The 16,530-nt window shown below is 54.3% G+C and overlaps 4 protein-coding genes across 4 annotated transcripts; all 4 read right to left on the reverse strand.

Moving 5' to 3' along the window:
• Window positions 1-2,695: 2,695 nt before the first annotated feature.
• On the reverse strand, window positions 2,696-3,318 carry CABS01_02253 (uncharacterized protein; the record flags this gene model as incomplete). Its single annotated transcript, XM_060535631.1, has 2 exons — window positions 2,696-2,818; window positions 3,190-3,318. The coding sequence occupies 2 exons, from the start codon at window positions 3,316-3,318 to the stop codon at window positions 2,696-2,698; spliced, it is 252 nt and encodes an 83-aa protein (XP_060395936.1).
• Window positions 3,319-4,749: 1,431 nt separating this feature from the next.
• CABS01_02254 (uncharacterized protein) lies at window positions 4,750-5,418 on the reverse strand (the record flags this gene model as incomplete). The annotated part of the gene is made up of 1 exon (XM_060535632.1): window positions 4,750-5,418. One exon carries the CDS (start codon window positions 5,416-5,418, stop codon window positions 4,750-4,752), a length of 669 nt encoding a protein of 222 aa, XP_060395937.1.
• Window positions 5,419-8,054: 2,636 nt separating this feature from the next.
• Window positions 8,055-8,369, reverse strand: CABS01_02255 (uncharacterized protein; the record flags this gene model as incomplete). The annotated part of the gene is made up of 1 exon (XM_060535633.1): window positions 8,055-8,369. The coding sequence occupies one exon, from the start codon at window positions 8,367-8,369 to the stop codon at window positions 8,055-8,057; it is 315 nt and encodes a 104-aa protein (XP_060395938.1).
• Window positions 8,370-8,499: 130 nt separating this feature from the next.
• CABS01_02256 (uncharacterized protein) lies at window positions 8,500-11,051 on the reverse strand (the record flags this gene model as incomplete). Its single annotated transcript, XM_060535634.1, has 6 exons — window positions 8,500-8,685; window positions 8,865-8,996; window positions 9,247-9,463; window positions 9,911-10,029; window positions 10,458-10,825; window positions 10,928-11,051. The coding sequence occupies 6 exons, from the start codon at window positions 11,049-11,051 to the stop codon at window positions 8,500-8,502; spliced, it is 1,146 nt and encodes a 381-aa protein (XP_060395939.1).
• Window positions 11,052-16,530: the final 5,479 nt, after the last annotated feature.

Here is a 16,530-nt window from a genome sequence, read left to right on the forward strand (position 1 = left end):
ATTCCATTCAGGTATTATAGGTTGGGACCTGAATCACCGAAGAGAATTGCTCGAAGCCTTCATAGACAATCGAACTGCAAAATTTTCATCTCGGCATTCCAATGAAACACCAATTTGACGACTTGAGAAAGATGACCGGTAACGAGGCCAGCGGCCCCGGGTTTCCCGTAGTAGAGGCTATCTTCGCGAGGGTGGCTGCATTGAGGCCGGCGGGACCATCCCGAGAAGACGGAACATGAGATATCCACACATCATCGCAAGTGAAAACTAGAATTTTGTTCCCAATTTAAACTGTCTCACATTCAAGGCACTTCAAAGAGGGCCCGAGGCTTGATGACTGATTACGTCAAGGGAGAATAAAAGGTGGTCGTAATGCTCCCGGACATCAACGATATACATGTTAGCAGCATTTCAAAGGCCAGACTCGCGATTGAGGAGTCATCCTCAGAAATTCCTCACATTTTTTTTCAAGAACATCGTAAATATGTATCTATAAAGCCTGGCAGACTTGTACTTCTCATACCGTCGTGTGACGAAGTCAGAAGAAGCATGTTACAGCTCAGCTATCCTGAGGTCTGACTGGACAGCCGGTCGCGCATAAAACACCTTCCTGGGTGTTTGAACAGCGTGATTCGTCTGTTTGACCCCGGTTTCTTCTACTATCGGCATACTGTCGAATAGACCCAGAAATTCGTCGCCGGCTACGCCTTTCTCCTCTTCTTCGTCCTCAACTTTCATGCTCATTGAAAAGGGACTCTGGGTTTGCTTTCTCATGTCCTGTGTAGTTAGCAAATTACAGTCAAACACTACTTAGTATGGTCTGTCACGACACATTCACGGCATGTTCCCTCAATTCGCCGTCTCTAGAATAGGTTTCATGCTGAGGGTCCTGGGGACAAGAATCTTTCGCAGCCATGTTGCCGGCTTCTACAGCGGTCCGAGATGTTCATGCGCCTCGACTACATCATTCCAAGTCTGCATGAATTTCCTCACTCTCCAAACACCCTCCTCGGACCAATGTATGCCTTATCTAGCCTCGGTCTCTCCAAACTATATCCCGATTCTTCCATACATGCTTTCGGTAAGATGCTTGATATACAATGGAGAGCTTTCCCTCCGTATGCCTCAGAACAAGCGCACCTGGAACCATAGGGACACTGAACGTGAATTCACGAAAAGGAGTGGGCAAAGAAACTCGTCCCTATAGGACACCAGCCGAAAGGTCACGCGATACCCATAACGTCTCCCAAGGAACACTGGACTCCTCTTGACGGACTTCTCCTGTACCCCTCAACCGCGTTTCCCACAACTCACTAGGTGACAGGATCGGAAGGAGTAGAGACCCAGACACACCTTTCACTTCTCCTTGCCGGGACAGGCACCGAGAACTTGCCACACTCACGGCCATTTTGCTCCTGGGGATGAGCGCCAATGGTAACCGGAGTGCCAGCGATGATGCTTGTGTTCTACAGTATTCAACAACAGGCTGATGAGCTGGAGGTCCTGTCGCCAAATCGTCATTTCCTCCAACCTCTCGTGCCGTCGGCTGGTGACCGGAGTTCGGGTGTATCAAATCCTTTCTAAGATTCTTGTGGTATTTCGGTTTTCATGAGAACTCAAAAGATATTCAAACCGAACATTTCTAGATCTCTTTTAACAGCGTTCATCAGCTCTTGTAATATATTCCACACGGAATAAACAGCACTTGCAGGGCAGTACTCTCTTACAATGCACTCTCTATATATTATACAGGCCTTGGATACCACATAGAGCAAACACTGGCTACACTTCCACACGTGAGACAGATCTGACATTTTATAGAGGGAACTTAGGCCCATTCGTAACACAGAGCCTCACGGGACGCCGATGATATTACAGGCATTCACAATACCGGAGTCGTCTCGCTCCTCCTCCAAAACCAGTCCGGACAGATACCTTAAACCTGCTCAGTCTACGACAGCTGGATTTAACGGTAGTAGATAGTAATATAGCTATCGACACCGGTACCAAGGCTGTAGAGGTTCAGCCAGGCCCACGTTTGCTACAAGATCCAGCCGCAGTTGAAGTAATTCAGATCTCCCACCAACCAACCGCGATCCCAAATCATGCAAGCCAGGCAAAGAACCCCCAACGCTGATCCAAAGTCACCTTCCCTACCTAAGCACTACCGTTTCCCCTAAACCTCTGACCTGTAGTCTCACGATATAGCACCGCACTTAACCACACAAATTCAGGGGCCGGGATGGCAACAGAATCAACGGCTTCAGGGGCAAAGGGCAACGGGGACAATACCGAGAAACAACAACCACCCAATCGTAGTCTAGTTTGAAACTGCTGATCAGCCTCCAGTAACGGGAACTAGGCACGATCTTCTAGAACAATTGATCCCCTATCCAGGACAAGTATACAGACATCACGGCGCCAAAACCAAAGCTTCACCCCTCTACGAACACACCTCACCAACATAGTCTACGTACACCAGGCTGAAGTCGGCCGCCGGGCTCTGTCTCCGTCTTCTCAGACCCTCCTCAGAGTGCGCCAGCCGCCCACGCTGAAGATGCTATTCCTTAGACCGCTTGCTAGATACTTACTGATGCTGGTCCAAGATGGTGCTACCAACAAGCCGCCTCAAAACCACGCCGAAAGAGACTCTCGCCCTCCCGTTGCCATCGTGCCATCTTCCACTCGCTCCCGCTTAGTTCAGGGGGAAGCAACGTTTGGCTAAACCCATCAGGTCGTCGTCCATCCATCGTCCAGCCTGCCGCCATTCCAAGAGCCGCCCCGTCACGCCGCCACCCTTTTTGTTCTTTGTCTGACCCTCGTGGGGGGGAATGTTAGGATGTTTTAGCTCGGAGGGCGCCATGCCCGTTTTATATCGACTACACTTCCCGTCCACAACAGCATTACCTACTTACCTACTCATATGCCTTACCAAGGGGACTAGTCGGGAGAAAAAAAAGGCCTCCCGACTTGAAGCCAAACGAACACGCCACAAACGCATGTTAGTCGAGCGGCGCCGTCATGACGAAAAAGAGTCCGTCCCTGCGGGACCGCAAGCCACTCCAGATCCGACTGTCAGACGTTCGACGCAACTACTCAACAAGTCGAGACGAACAAAGAAAATATGAAAAAAGGGTCTTGTACCATGCTCGGCGTCCCTGAGAAGTAGGGGTCTGCCCACCTACATACCGCATCAACCGCAATGGCAAAACGGCCACCGGGGAGGAATGTTGCGGACATTAGGTCGCCGCCGCCATCAGAAACAACCTTGCACCAACGCGGACTCTGAACGGCGGCTCGGCCGGCCGGTCGGTTCATATCGGCGCGGGCGTGGCGGTCTCGCCCGATCTGTTTCGCTGCTTGTGTAGCCTGACAAACCTGGGCAGTGGGAGCCTGGGAGGGGGAAGAAGAGGATGTTTGAGGTCTCGGGGATGTGGGGGAGGGGAAGAAGAAGACAGCCAAGGGCCCAAAGGCTCCAGAGGCGGCGAGAGAGACAAGCGAGCACGCAAAAAAGACCCTGATGTTCCTGTATCCGTCGCGGGAACCGTGAACAAGCCCATCGGACAATTGTTCGCCTCTGGAGGCGCGACGTGGGTGGCTCGAGGCTAGGGTAGCATTCGCCTAGGAATGCGCGCGGAATCACTGTGACTGGCGAGTTTCGGATGCCTTGTTGGTTTGGGACGTGTGAACATCGTTCAAGGCATTGCGTTGGCTCACACTCTCAGACGCAAGAACGGCGGTGGAGAGCCTATTCCGGAAGCTCGTTCATCCCGACTTGATTCTGTGGTGTTGGCCCAGCTGTTGCCGTTGCTAGCAGGCTGCTGCTGCTGCTGCTGCTCCTCCTCCTGCTGCGACATGGACCGGGGAATGGAAGAGTCAGGTCAGACCCGTCGGTCAGACGGGCAACAGAGCATACGGGCCCGGCTCACCGGGTGATATCGTTCGTTTCAGACATCGGTGCGGGTTGCCCTGCTTCTCCAAGGCATAGGTCGGTTGTGTCGGTAGCTGCTATGGCCGGACAATTAATGAGAAACTATCAGTCCCCGGTCCGCATGCATGGCGACATGTTTCGACCCAACTTTGGATCTTCGTATCGCATTAGCCGAGAGCTGAGGAATCGTTCATCAACCAAGTGGGTGAGGTCTTGGGAGCTTGGGTGCTTGGGAGCTGTTTGCCCGTGGTTGCTGCGCCCCGAAATAGAGCTCCCCTTGATAGCGAAAGCGGGGAACCCAGTCCCAGAATCCCATGCTCTCCAAGCAAGTCCAGAGTCAGTCTCAGCCCAGCAACATCCAGTGGTTCCGGGGTCGACGATTGAGACTGTAAGATAGAGAGGTTCGAAAGAGGGGTGAAGGAAGCATGAAAGAGGAGCTCTATCCATAGAGTAAACACCCCCTGCGCTGACTCCAAGATCCTTCGCCAGCCTTGTCATCATCATGGTATCGTCAGCAGTTGCGAAGCGGCGCCTCTCTTGTATTGACCCTCACAACCCGGGGGTCATCTTGATGGATTCCCGGCTTCAATGATGTGATGTTATCCGCAATTCGTAGCCGCAGAAAGAATGAACGAAAATCGGAGTTCGTCCGTACACGACGAGCCATGCCGAGGGATGCCGACTCCACTGAGCCCCCAAACCTGAGCTGAAGCTCCGCTCGGACGTTCCTGGTTCCTCCCATCAGCACGTCCCATTCGAGAACCTCCCCCCCCTCGTCGGTTTCTTCCCTCCCTCCCCCACTACCACACCACCAAACGTCAACCTTGAACCAGGTTCGCCCAACCGGACCGTCCAACCAGCTGCCAAACCGGGATGACGGCGGCTAGAGACGTCACTGCTGGAGACACCATCCTTGTCGACATCACGTGAACCAACACATGACTTCGCGTTGAAGCTAGGATCCAGAAACAGGGTCTGCAGGGGCCCATTGTTGACATGAATCGCGAAACCGCAGTTTGTAAACAAAGTGCCCGCCAACGAGAAGAGAGAGCGAGGAAAATTCCCCTCACTTGAGTATGGAGAGTGGCTTGCTTCCCACCCGCGGTGCAACGCGCCCGCGCCGTCTGCACCCGCTTACGTGCTTCACCATAGCCGTACCAACGATGACGAGACAAAGAAAGAGCTCCATAACGGCCTAAACGGCACCGTTTGTCCATTGGACTGGGTCCAAGGCTAGAGACGATCCTCAAACGTTCAGCCAGAGACCAAAAACGATGTGAGCAGGATTTGAGCGACGACTCTCTGCTTCTCCACGTTATCCATGGTGGGCCGCGTAAAAGGTGTTTGATCGTGGTCTTGGAGGGGTCAAGGAGCAAAAGAGGGGAAGCAATGATGGCTCTCTCTGTGTGCGCAAGTAAAGCTGAGGAACGGGAGAGGGGAAGAGGAGGGGCACGGAGACCCGAGGGAGAGGGAGGGGACAACGCCATCGCGGATTCTGTCACGCGGCACTGACTGATGTGTCTATACCGGGCGTACGACAAGGCTTGCAAACCTTCTATCAATGTCAAATTCAAGCTGAAAGTTTGGCTCTGACAGCTCCCGAGTGCATTGGGACGCCTCATTGGATTGTTTCCGATGCCTGTCTTCCCTATCATGCAGGTAATCTTCAATAGCGCGAGACGGCCTCATCAATCCAAGGCATCACGGCCTGGTAGCGCCGAAGGCCAAGTCTTGTGCGCGCGAATAAACAAACAAGGCGAGCCATCCAATCCTGTTTCTCGGTGGCATCTGTCGCTCTCTCTCGCCTCCGAGTCGAGTCCCCTCTCGTTTCGGTCAAGCTTGACCGACATGTTGTCGTACGTGTGAGCCATCTCTCTAGTGATTGGCACTGTTTCCGGTTGTTGATGGGTACGGGGTCGCTGTCGATGCGGCCCTGGCACTGGATCCAGTATACCCATGGTCGTGATGCTTCGAATTGTGCAAATGCTCCAGAAAAGAACGATGTGACCGCATGAGAATGACGGCCCGGCTAAGCAGGATCTCGATACACGACGGCGAGACGAGCGCTCTGCCTTGGGGGAGGGGCCGCAGGCCGGGGGGTGTTCTTGAATCTTGACGATCACTGCCAGGCTTGACCCCGAGAGGATGACGTCTGTTTTAGAGCCGGACTAGACCGGCCGCAGGTGATCGGGACGGGAGGTGCGTGATCGATGCTTTTTTACATCGAGATGGCCGACGGGGGGGTTCTCACATCGCCCTCTACGTCGCCGCCCATATTTGTACGAAGTTCGGATACGCAAGCTTGACTTGTTAGCCTCAAAGTCATGGATGATGGCCAGACCTTGTTTTTCTCGATGTGTAAATGCCGGGTGAGACCATGTCTTGAGGCATGGGAAGATGCCTGAAGACCATGTTTTTGTTGTGCCCATTTCTTCTCGAATTTCCTTCTCGCGTCTGATGAGTCAAATCGCGATCGGGCTATATGCGTATGTATTATCGCAACCCAATCAGTAGTTGTGCGGCGTGCCTCCAACCAGCTTATGTCAGTAATTCTCCGACCGCATTGATGGAGGAGGGGCGTGGTGGTGTTGGGGTTTCGGTCGCTTCTTGGTCCTGGCCCGGGATCGGGCGATGCTGGATACCGAGTATTCGGATGATTCATCCGCATTTTGCTGTTTGAGCATCCTCATCTTACACTCTCAAGGCTTTCAGGAGTTGGTCCCGCTGACCTGTTCGTGTTGAACCCTTGTTGGCGTGAAGCTCGTGCGATTGATAGAGCAACGCGAAAGGAGACTCATCTTGTAGCACCGAGGATGTTCTCCATGGCGCCAGGCATAACGCCGTAGCTCCGACTTTCGTCACAAGGTTTGAGGCGCCCTTCTGAATAGTTCCAAGGCGGCGGCCCGTCATCAGATCAGACAAGCTCGACATGGCAATTTGCGTCAGCCACACTCACTGTCAGTGATCATTCACATTCCTCCACCCGCCTTCACCGACGGCCAAGTGCACTTGCCTGTGCACCCGCTTGGACTTGAAGCTGTCGACTCGCAATCACGATCCCAACGCCAGTCGCTAGTGCGCCAATGGCAGCCGGTGGCTTGGAATCGGGAGGATGAGTGGGCTGTGCGTAGCCTCTCGCTCGTAGTGTACCCGTCCGGTAAAGTGTCGCGGGGTTCCAGGGCTCGGTGAATAGGGACGCGACCCATGGACGATTTTTTTTTCTCTAACCAAGCAACCGTAGATTAGGAGCGGAACAAGACAGGGTAGGCCGGTCAATATCAACAGGGTTGACGATGGCATCGGCCCTTTAAGCGAAGTCAAGAGCTTTATGAACGTTTCGTCCATTCTTGAAATCGTGAGCCTCATCCATTGTTGCGCAACCCCTGGCGGGATGGAATTCTTCAATCCTATTTCGAGACGCCCAGGTGATCAACATGGTCATGCTCACGGTCAAGGTTGGCCCAAGGCCGAAAGCCGGCTTGTCGATCGAGCTGATTTTTTGAAGACGAGCTTTCCAAGAACAGTCCAAAGTAAACAAAAGGTCCCCTACAGAGTAAGACGGCGGGCGTCTCGAGGGAGCCGGGGATGCTGCATGGTGGTCACCAACGAGAGGGGTTCTTCTTTGGCCCAAACCTCTGTGCACACGGAAATATGACAAACATGCCTTTGGCCGGGCCTTGTAAGTGGAGCTCTGGAGCTTCAAACCAGGATCCTGCCGTTGCTGATGTTGTCATGTCGTCCCAGAGGAAAACGAGAGGCACGAGAGCCTGTCTCGCCTGTATCGAGAGCTTCTTCAACCCCACTTCGTGAGTCGTGAGTGCGTAACTCGTCCTGCAAGAAGCTGGAGCATCTCACCGTCGACAGCCGCGGTCGCCGGGGGAGCTTCGACCCTGTGGAAGCTAGGGCGGGCCGGCCAACACGGCGGAGCATCAGAAACATGGCTGTAATACTCTGGAAACCTGGACTGCATGCAGTAGCTGCAGCAGCTTGATGCAGCCCGGCCATCTGTCCGCAATGTAAAGTGCAGCTCTGCATCCGAGGTATCCATCTTCATCGACTATCCATCCAAACGTATCCGTGGGTACTGCACAGTTTCTGCATCGAGCTCGCATACGCGCATCAGCTATGCAGCACATCTGCAGCCCGCCGCGCGGTAGTGTGCTCTGTAGGCGGGGGAGCATATGGGACTGGCGCCCGAATCTTTGCTCGTCCCGATTCCCCTGTTGCTTCTGTTGCCCCGTCGAACAAGTCTACGAAACGCAGAAGGATCCAAACTGACTGTGTCCTTGGAGACAAACACCGGCCGCTTCTGCGACCATGCGACCTTCATCTCCCCAGCCGCCGGCTTCGGATCGGCCTGACCACTGAGCGAGATACACGTACCGACGTGCGATAAAACCAATGTCTCTATCGCTGTTCCTCGATGCACGGTGCTCATTGTGGAGATGAAAGACTGAGCGTGCCGCTTCACCGCCAGCCGGTCTTAGACAGACTTTGACTGGCATCTGGCATCTGGCAGCCTTCAACACCCGTGCCCTGAACTCAAGTGTCGCGCCGTCAAATCCGCATCATTCAAATGCTTGACCAGCGCCGCTGATGTTGGCGTCGCCATTGATCACAGGGCAAGCTGCCATTCGCCCGTCTGTTCGCCAGCCAGTCAAGCCAGGTAAGCCAAGACCCAGGCCTAGACCAGCTGGATGGATCACTATCAGGGAGTCGACATGGACAACCGGGGCAAGACTCGAACTCTGTTGCTCTGTCAGAACGGTCGTTGTCAGTCGTCATCTCGGTGCATCGCCTGGTCCGGGTTTGGTGTCTGCTAATATTCCGAGCTTCAGCCCCAGCCCCAGCCCCAGACCCAGCTCCAGGCCGAGCTTGAAGCTTCAGCAGAGCTCCAACAAAGCTTTCTTTCTGTGTGTCTCTTTTCTTCCCAAGCTCCCGAGCTATTACCACGCACCAAGCTCCATCTGTGCTTACAGTGTATCCACTTGCCTTCCGAAACAGGATGCTCTGTAAGCCAGCTGTGCCAGCGCCGCAAGAACAGTGTCTCAGCGCCCGCTAGACCCTGTGTTTCTCTTAGTGACCGATAGCGAGCCAATTGCAACGCCAAATCGGTGTGAACAAGAGGCTCTGGCAGGTCCAAACTGTTTATTCGAGGACCGCGGTCGGTTTGAAGTTTGGGTTGCACGGGACGATGTGGCAGTGATAAGCAATCCTGAGGTTCCCAGGTAGGTAACGAGAGCGGAGTCTAGCCCAGCGCGCATATATACAAATCGCACGAGACAGAAACCGGGGCCAGGACCGGGGTCACGTACTGGGCCGATGGGCGGGGGAAAGCGAGGGACTGCCCTAGGCTTGGCTGAGAGAGTTGAGAACTTGAGGCAGAGCGGCCGAGAGCTCTGGCCAGTCGCGATGGCGGAGATGGAGGTGAAGCCCTGCGAGCTGCCGATGCCCCCTTGTCGGACCCTAGTCAAAGCCCAGCTGATCCCAGCCGATCCCACGTCTTCAGCCCAGGGCCGGCCCCGTTGGTTGCTGTGGGGAGAAGATGACGATGGGGGTTTTACCGGGTCATTAATGTACGGAGCACTTCTTTTTTTTCCTTCGAATTTTCTTCCTGTCTTCGGAACCTCCTTTTGGTCGTTGCCGGATCATTGCTGAGATCCGCTTTGTGGAGGCAGGGTCTTTGGAGCAAGTGCTGAAAAAAATCTTTGCAGACATGCTCAGCTATGTTGATGGGTTTAGTGTAAAGTCTCACGACGCGACTCCGTACACTAGCCTATGTGCCAGATCTGCCATTTCTCGGCTCTTGTCGTACGGTGCGGTAGAGACCGAATAACTCGGCAGGGCCGGTTTTCCTCAGGCTCGGGCCCCGTTCGCTGGCCGGACAGCTGGGCCGTCTAGATTCGCTTGGAGTGCATCAGGATTTCGAGATGGAGGATACGAGCAAGGTCACCACAGATGCTCGACACCCAAATCTACGTCATTGCTGGGCTTGTGATTCCTGCAGCCCTGACGTTTTGACCTTCTGTGCATGTCACTGATGCGGGCCATTGGGAGGCCATCTCGAGGTCACCAAGGAATGCTGTTGTCTTGTGTATCTGTAGGAAGAGGAATGTAGACTGGGTCCGAAAAGGGTATCACAGCCAAGGATCTACGTCCCGAATTAGCGAACAATTGCACAGTATCATCCCCATTGATGGCTTGTTTGTCGACGGGATAAGCCTGTGAATAATTAGCGGCCAACAAGCCACTCACGAGTTTTTTCGTACTCCGTACCAGAGAAAGGGGGGAAAAGTCTGACATGGCCCATAGTCACCACGCCATTTTATTCCAACCTTGTCTCAAGCAAGACCCTTCTCGCAGGCTACGACCCGGCAACCGAAGAATGCAGCAAGGAGTCATTTAGGGTCCTGAAGTCTCACTTCAGATGTTTGCTGACGCCCCGGAAATGTCATCGCCTGTGTCGGCCGCAGCGGATGTGCCCTGCCTGCAGCGGCAACATCAATAGGTCTGGATTCGGGCATACTGTGTATGCCTCCGGGGGCGTGGTTGCTTGGGAGCACCAGGTCCGAGTAGCAAGCTTGGTGTGCCGTGTGGCCTGAACAGTGAACCCAAGCTGAAGGGATGACGAGACGGGCAAGATTCGGGAGATCATGGGCGTGGGAGCCCTGTCCAAAGCCGCCAGGCGTTTCCGTTTCTGCCGCTGCTGTGAGGTAGCCTTGCCAACCCTGTGTCCAACATGAGGATGGAGGTCGTGGTCCGGGGTCTTCTGGCGAATGAGGATGGAAGCATCACGATTAAGGTGCAGGAAGCGGATGACACAATAGGCAAGGCGGCGCCTGAGGTAATTGCTGGCTCCAGACCCTGAATGCTGGTAGGCTAAGCAGCCGGTTGCTCAGAGCAGGGGATAAAAGTCAGTGAGTTGGCAGACAGGCGACAGACGGGAGAGACAAGCCGCTACTGTCTTGTCTCTGAATGCTGTGTTTGTAGCCGTACCTATGTGAAAGAGTACATGCTCGCACGTCCAGTGCACTGCCGAAGTATTAGGAGGTGCTCTGTAGTAAGACACACCCTGGACAGGGGACAGCTGAGTAGGGCGATACGCCAACTCACCGCTCATTTCCAGGCTCGCGATGGTCACTGGCGGTGGTGTTGGTGCTGAAGTGCGGCGTTGTCAGCGGTGCCGAACTTGATCTGATGGTTTCCCGCGCCGGGCGATGATGTAAGTCGACGGCCTAGGCCCACTTCTGCCAAGTGAGGTTTGCTAGTGCTAGGCAGAGAGGCATTTTGGAGGTGACAGTGTCCAGCTGGCAGGTCGGCTGGCACCTCAAGCAACCTCGTGGACAGTAGAAGCTGACTCTGTCGATTCGGTTCGAGGTTCGTGTGAAGGGCGCTTAGAAGTTGGCTTCTCGGATAGCCTAGCGCCAGCCTTCAGCCACACGGGGGCCATCGTCAACTAGATACCATAGTTCACAGCCGGGGCGACGGTGAAATCAGTCTTTAGTTGATGGAAGGGGGGAGGGGTAAAAGGATGACTGCGGCCGTTGGGGGCAAAAAGGGACGAGCGGATGATGGCTTGCAATAGGCGCATGTCGTTGCCATATGGATGGATCACGGGAGGCGCGTGTAGGTGGTCCTCTGCACGTAGTGTTTCCCTGTGCGCGTCGTTTGGATCTCGGATTACAGTTCAATGGACCGGTGGTTGACTCGTATCTAGAGAATCCTCAGTGATTTCCGTTGGAGCTGTGCCATATTCGATGTGCTGTTGTCGTCAGGGTACTCGAGTCGGACTGGCATTGGGATTGCGTCTGGCTTGTTGCACTAAGCCAAGAAGATAGTCGAAAGTTGATACCGCTTTTCGCTGGGCCCGGCGCTTCTTCGCAAGTGGTGCTTTCTGCCCGAAGGAAGGGAGAGCCAAATTAATCGCAATTGTCCAACAAGTGGACCAAGTAGTAGACGGAACGCTTGCGGGCAATAAGTCGAAGCAGAGGTGCGGCATAGAGATGCTTTGTTGGAAAGCTGGGCTGAATTGTATGAATGTTTGAGCTTGCACAGCACTAAGAGGAACAGCACAAAGCACAAAGAGCACAAAGGAACAAAAACGTTTAATTCATTCAACGGGGTCGAAACCTCCCTTGCCTTAGGTTGGTTGTTCCTGGCTAATAATTGAATGGAAGTGGAAGGAAAAGACTTCCTTCCATTGGACACTTGGTGCCTTCCAAATTAGAGTTGAGCCTTACACCTCAGGTTTGACCATTGTGAGGCAGGAAGGACTCAAGGAATACCTTGGGTAGTTACTGTGTAGAGTACCTTAGGTAAGTACACTAGGCAAGGTACTCAGTGCCTGCCAATATCACTTACAGAAGGTGGAGAGGTCTGGAGACTTCCTTCCATGGCTGAGGCGTGGGAGAAGGAAGGGACCTACGGATACGCATGGAAGGTACCTCACCTCCCGTCACTCCGCACTTTCCTCACAGGCCCCGCAGGCTGTAGCATCTGGGTCGGCGCCGGGTCCGCTGCACGGTTTTTTCTTCTCTTCAATTTTCTCTCTCCCTGCAGACGGATCACCGGGCTACGAGACCCTTCCACTGGGCAACCCGTTCTTTTCCTTCTCTTCCGCCTCACTACCATGGGAAACAGCGGGGATCAGAAAGGGTTTTCTCGACGCTTGGTATCCGTATCATGTAAGACCATCACTACGGTCCGGGTTACGAATACCTTTAGCCTCAAGATGCTGCAGCAACCGCAAGTCCGCAACGGGTCGACGGGTCCAACATCCAACGTGACACTGGTTTGATGGCGAGTTTACTGGATCCCGTTCCGAAAGCTGCCCAGCGACCAGCTCCGGGTGCTCCAGTCCACGGCTGCACCGCACACCACAGACCACCCCGCGGGCCTCTGTTGAGGGACTCGGGGACTCTGGGACGGTATGCTATGTTGCCCACAGACCAAGTTGCGGACAGAACATCAAAATCTCTTCTCGGGGAGTTTCCAATCTAACGCCAGACAGAAACATGGCCGGTCAGGTGGGTGACGACTGAGCACGAGAACCACTTCCAGACTCGAGCTTTCTGGAGACCGCCTCCGATAACTGGAGAACAAGACCAAGACCAGACCACGAAAGGCCTCGCGCTTCTCCGTATCAAACATGTTAACCCTTTTGGCGCTACCGATACTACCGAGTCAACGGGCTACGGCGTACCGAGTAGAGTACGTGCACACTGCGTCGGGCCCTAAAACTTCCTAGCGACCAGACGGGAAGCCCAGCACGCCAGCAAGCACGCCAGTCCCCAGTGAAGGGTTGCTCACGTTTAGGGCGGATGGGAAGATGGAGAGAGCCCCTCATGCCCCTGACGCCTCAACCGATAGAGCATGAACTCGACGCTCCAGGGCAAGCCGCCAGCGGCCATCAGTGGGGTGATGGAACATTCAGGCGAAGCCGCTGTAAATCCGTCAATTGTTGCGGCAACCGCCTGTAAGGGGGGAAAGTTCCCCAGGGGATTGGTGCCAAAGTAGGGGCCCCCTGTACGCCGCAACGGCGTTGTTGGGCGCCTGAGTCGTCGGAGGATGTTCGTGGAGTCGAATTCAGTTCTTCCGCCCCTGAAGGGTCCCTAGCTGGGAGGGTGCGAGACCCAATTACAGCGTTGGTATTCATACGGCGTCACGTACGGCGTCAAGTACCTCGCGGGAAGACAGGGCGAATGTGGGCGCGGGCGTGGTTCATGTCGGTAATGCTGGGTGGATTTGGGGGTGTGTGACTGCAAGAGACATGTGGACGGGACGGATACCTGTGTGTATTCTTCGCAGATGTGGTAAGGTACGGAGCATCGGTGACCAGTCTTCTCCAATCTCAGCATGGCGGCGAGATGAGGAATTACTCGTACCTGCTTTTGGGGGGCCATGACTTGCTGCTGGATGAAAATGCTTGTGCTGGCTCCAGCTGCTTGTGCTGTGCATCGGATCCAAGGGCACCACACGGGCAAAGCTCGAAGCGCATTGGCTAAGACAAGACGGAATTTGGTGCGATTGGCACGATTCTGCTGGTTTGCTGCACAGCACAGATAACCTTTTTGCTGTTGCGCATTACCTTAGTTATGCCCGCTCGCGGCTTTTCTACCTTGACGCAAGGTAAGGCACCGACGAGCTGGAAGGAATCTTAGGTGAGAAAGTCTTCCTTTTCCCTGCCCTGCCCTGCTTCCCAGGTACGTACCTCGAGCCACGTGCTCTTTGGCTCGGGTCGTTCTCTTGCCTCTGCCTCTGCCTTGGAAGCTTCTGCCGTCCGACCATTTGTTTTTATTCTGGAAGACTGACAATCGATTGATGCTTCAGCCGAAGAAGAGAACCAGGGAACGCAGGGCAACGGGAGAGAAAGCAAGATATTCTCAGCTCAATGACCACACACACACACACACACACACACGCACACATTGTGCCTTGGCAACGTGTAAAGTGGGGGGGAAAGGGTACGAGGAAAAGACTGGAAAAAAAGGCACGCTAGAATAAGGTGCGGATGTATTACCAGGAATGGCCCTGTGTAAATGGCCAGCAAAGTCCCAGAGAAGGACCGCAGACGAAAGACCTACAGGGTCATGCCATGTTGCTTACGTCCAATGGCAGTGAGTGAAGGCGAGTTAGTGTACGTTGTGCAGCAGCATCGATGCAAGTTGGCTGCAGTATCATTTACTCAGTGACAGTTCAGAGACAAGTCGAGATAGAGCGAGAGACATACACCACACAGACACCAGACACCACCTCGGAGACTGAGAGGGAAAAGGTTCAAGCCCAGATTGCTGCAACTGGTAAACGGTGGGAAGCAAGCAAGAGAGCCACAGAGCCTGGAGGCAAGGCAGAGAGAGACACCCGGGCCCCATCCATCTGCATCTTTTGTCTGCATCTGCATCTCCATCTCCATCTGGTGCATACACACTCCCTGTCGTCGCCGTCCACCCAGAAGCTCTGATGCAGCTGCAAGTCCTGCAGTAGCTGCAGCAGCAACCAAATCTCCCCTGACAACCAAGTTCAAAGTTGACTTTCAAGTCGCGGTTGGGTGGGCATCGCACCAGAAGTTACGCGCAGTGAGAGAGAGAGGAAGATCACCAAGGAGGCTCCACGACGAAGGGGGGAATGTCCCATCACGAAGAAGGGTACGTACTGGCTGTCAGATACGTACTCGTTGCAGCACACCTCACAGCCAGGTACGTACAGACAGCCATGTACCGCCCCCTTGGTCGTTTCTCTCTACCTTATCCGCACCTTGGCTTCACTACGCCGTACTACGTAAGGTATCCGTAGTCTGGGCTGGTCCCCCCCGTTTGGCGCTTCCCTGTTCGAGTGTGAGGTTCTGGAGCTGATGGCCCTTGGCTGGGGGTTTGTACCTGGTTCTGGCACTGGTTGCTCAGAGAGAAAGTCCAGCATCAGACATGGCATCCAATGTCGTAAGGCCAGATGCTCCGTACCTGGAGCAGGGAAAGGAAGGCAAGGCAAGAAGCGAGACGAGGCGAGCCATGGAGACAATTCATAGTATAGAATTGTTGTCTGTATAAAAGTACATTGTACTGAGATTGAGGTTGCGTAGGAGGAGCAGAAAGAGTGGAGGGATATCGTCGGCGGCTGCAGTGTGCTGTGCGTGACTGCTATGCTGTGCGTATGTATGATGTCTCGCCCTCTCTCTGTGTCACTCTCTCTTGGTGTACGGAGTACCTACACAGTAAGTTGATATTGTACATTGTCGTTGCTGGTCTGAATGCTTAGTCCCGGCATGTCATCTTGTACCCGTTCCTGTCTCGTTGCTGGTGGTTCCTGTTCCAGCTCGTCCAGCTCCAGTCTTCCCAAGTTCCCATCCATCTTGACCATCCTGGGCTAGCAACAACTGACAGTGACATCCCCCATCCCGGTCAAGTCTCAATCCACCCCGTCGAGTTGCCTTCCTGGACCTGGTTCAGGTTTCCATCCACACACCCTCTCTCTTCGCTCGCTCCCGTTGTCGTCGTCGTCGTTGTCTGGCGGCTGTCTGTCTGGTCGCTGATACTCCGTACACTCTTCCTACCTAGTCGGCTACGCAAAGTAGCAGTGGTAGACTGGTGGTAGTGGTGGTACATAGCACCGTTGCTGTGTGCGGCGTCTGCCTTGGTTCCATCCCATCCCATCCCATCCTATCCTGACTCCCAGAGAGGCCTGGTTCCTGCTTCTGGTTGCTTGGTTGCTGCTTCTTGTCCCATCCCCCATCCCCATCCCCATCCCAGGTATCCCATCCCATCCTGTCCCAATCCCGTCACACACACCTCATGGTTGCTGCACACCACACCTCTCACGCACACCATCCATACACTACACACCTTGATCCATGGTCCATGGTTCCAGAGAGTGGCAGAGAGAGAGAGAGACAAGACACACACCCAGTTCCCATCCCATCCCAAATCCATATCCATATCCATATCCATATCCATACTTTGCTCACCACGACCAGTCAACCACACACACACACACCACACCTTCATTCAAAAACCTCTAGTCTCCTCTTTCTTCCGACCTCTTCCCTCCCTCTCTCTCTTCTTTCCCCCCTTCATCCCCGACCATAACCACCAACGGTCCGACGGTAC

This window comes from Colletotrichum abscissum (genome assembly GCF_030869225.1).
Source record: "Colletotrichum abscissum strain IMI 504890 chromosome Unknown Scaffold_4.1, whole genome shotgun sequence".
Taxonomy (NCBI): domain Eukaryota; kingdom Fungi; phylum Ascomycota; class Sordariomycetes; order Glomerellales; family Glomerellaceae; genus Colletotrichum; species Colletotrichum abscissum.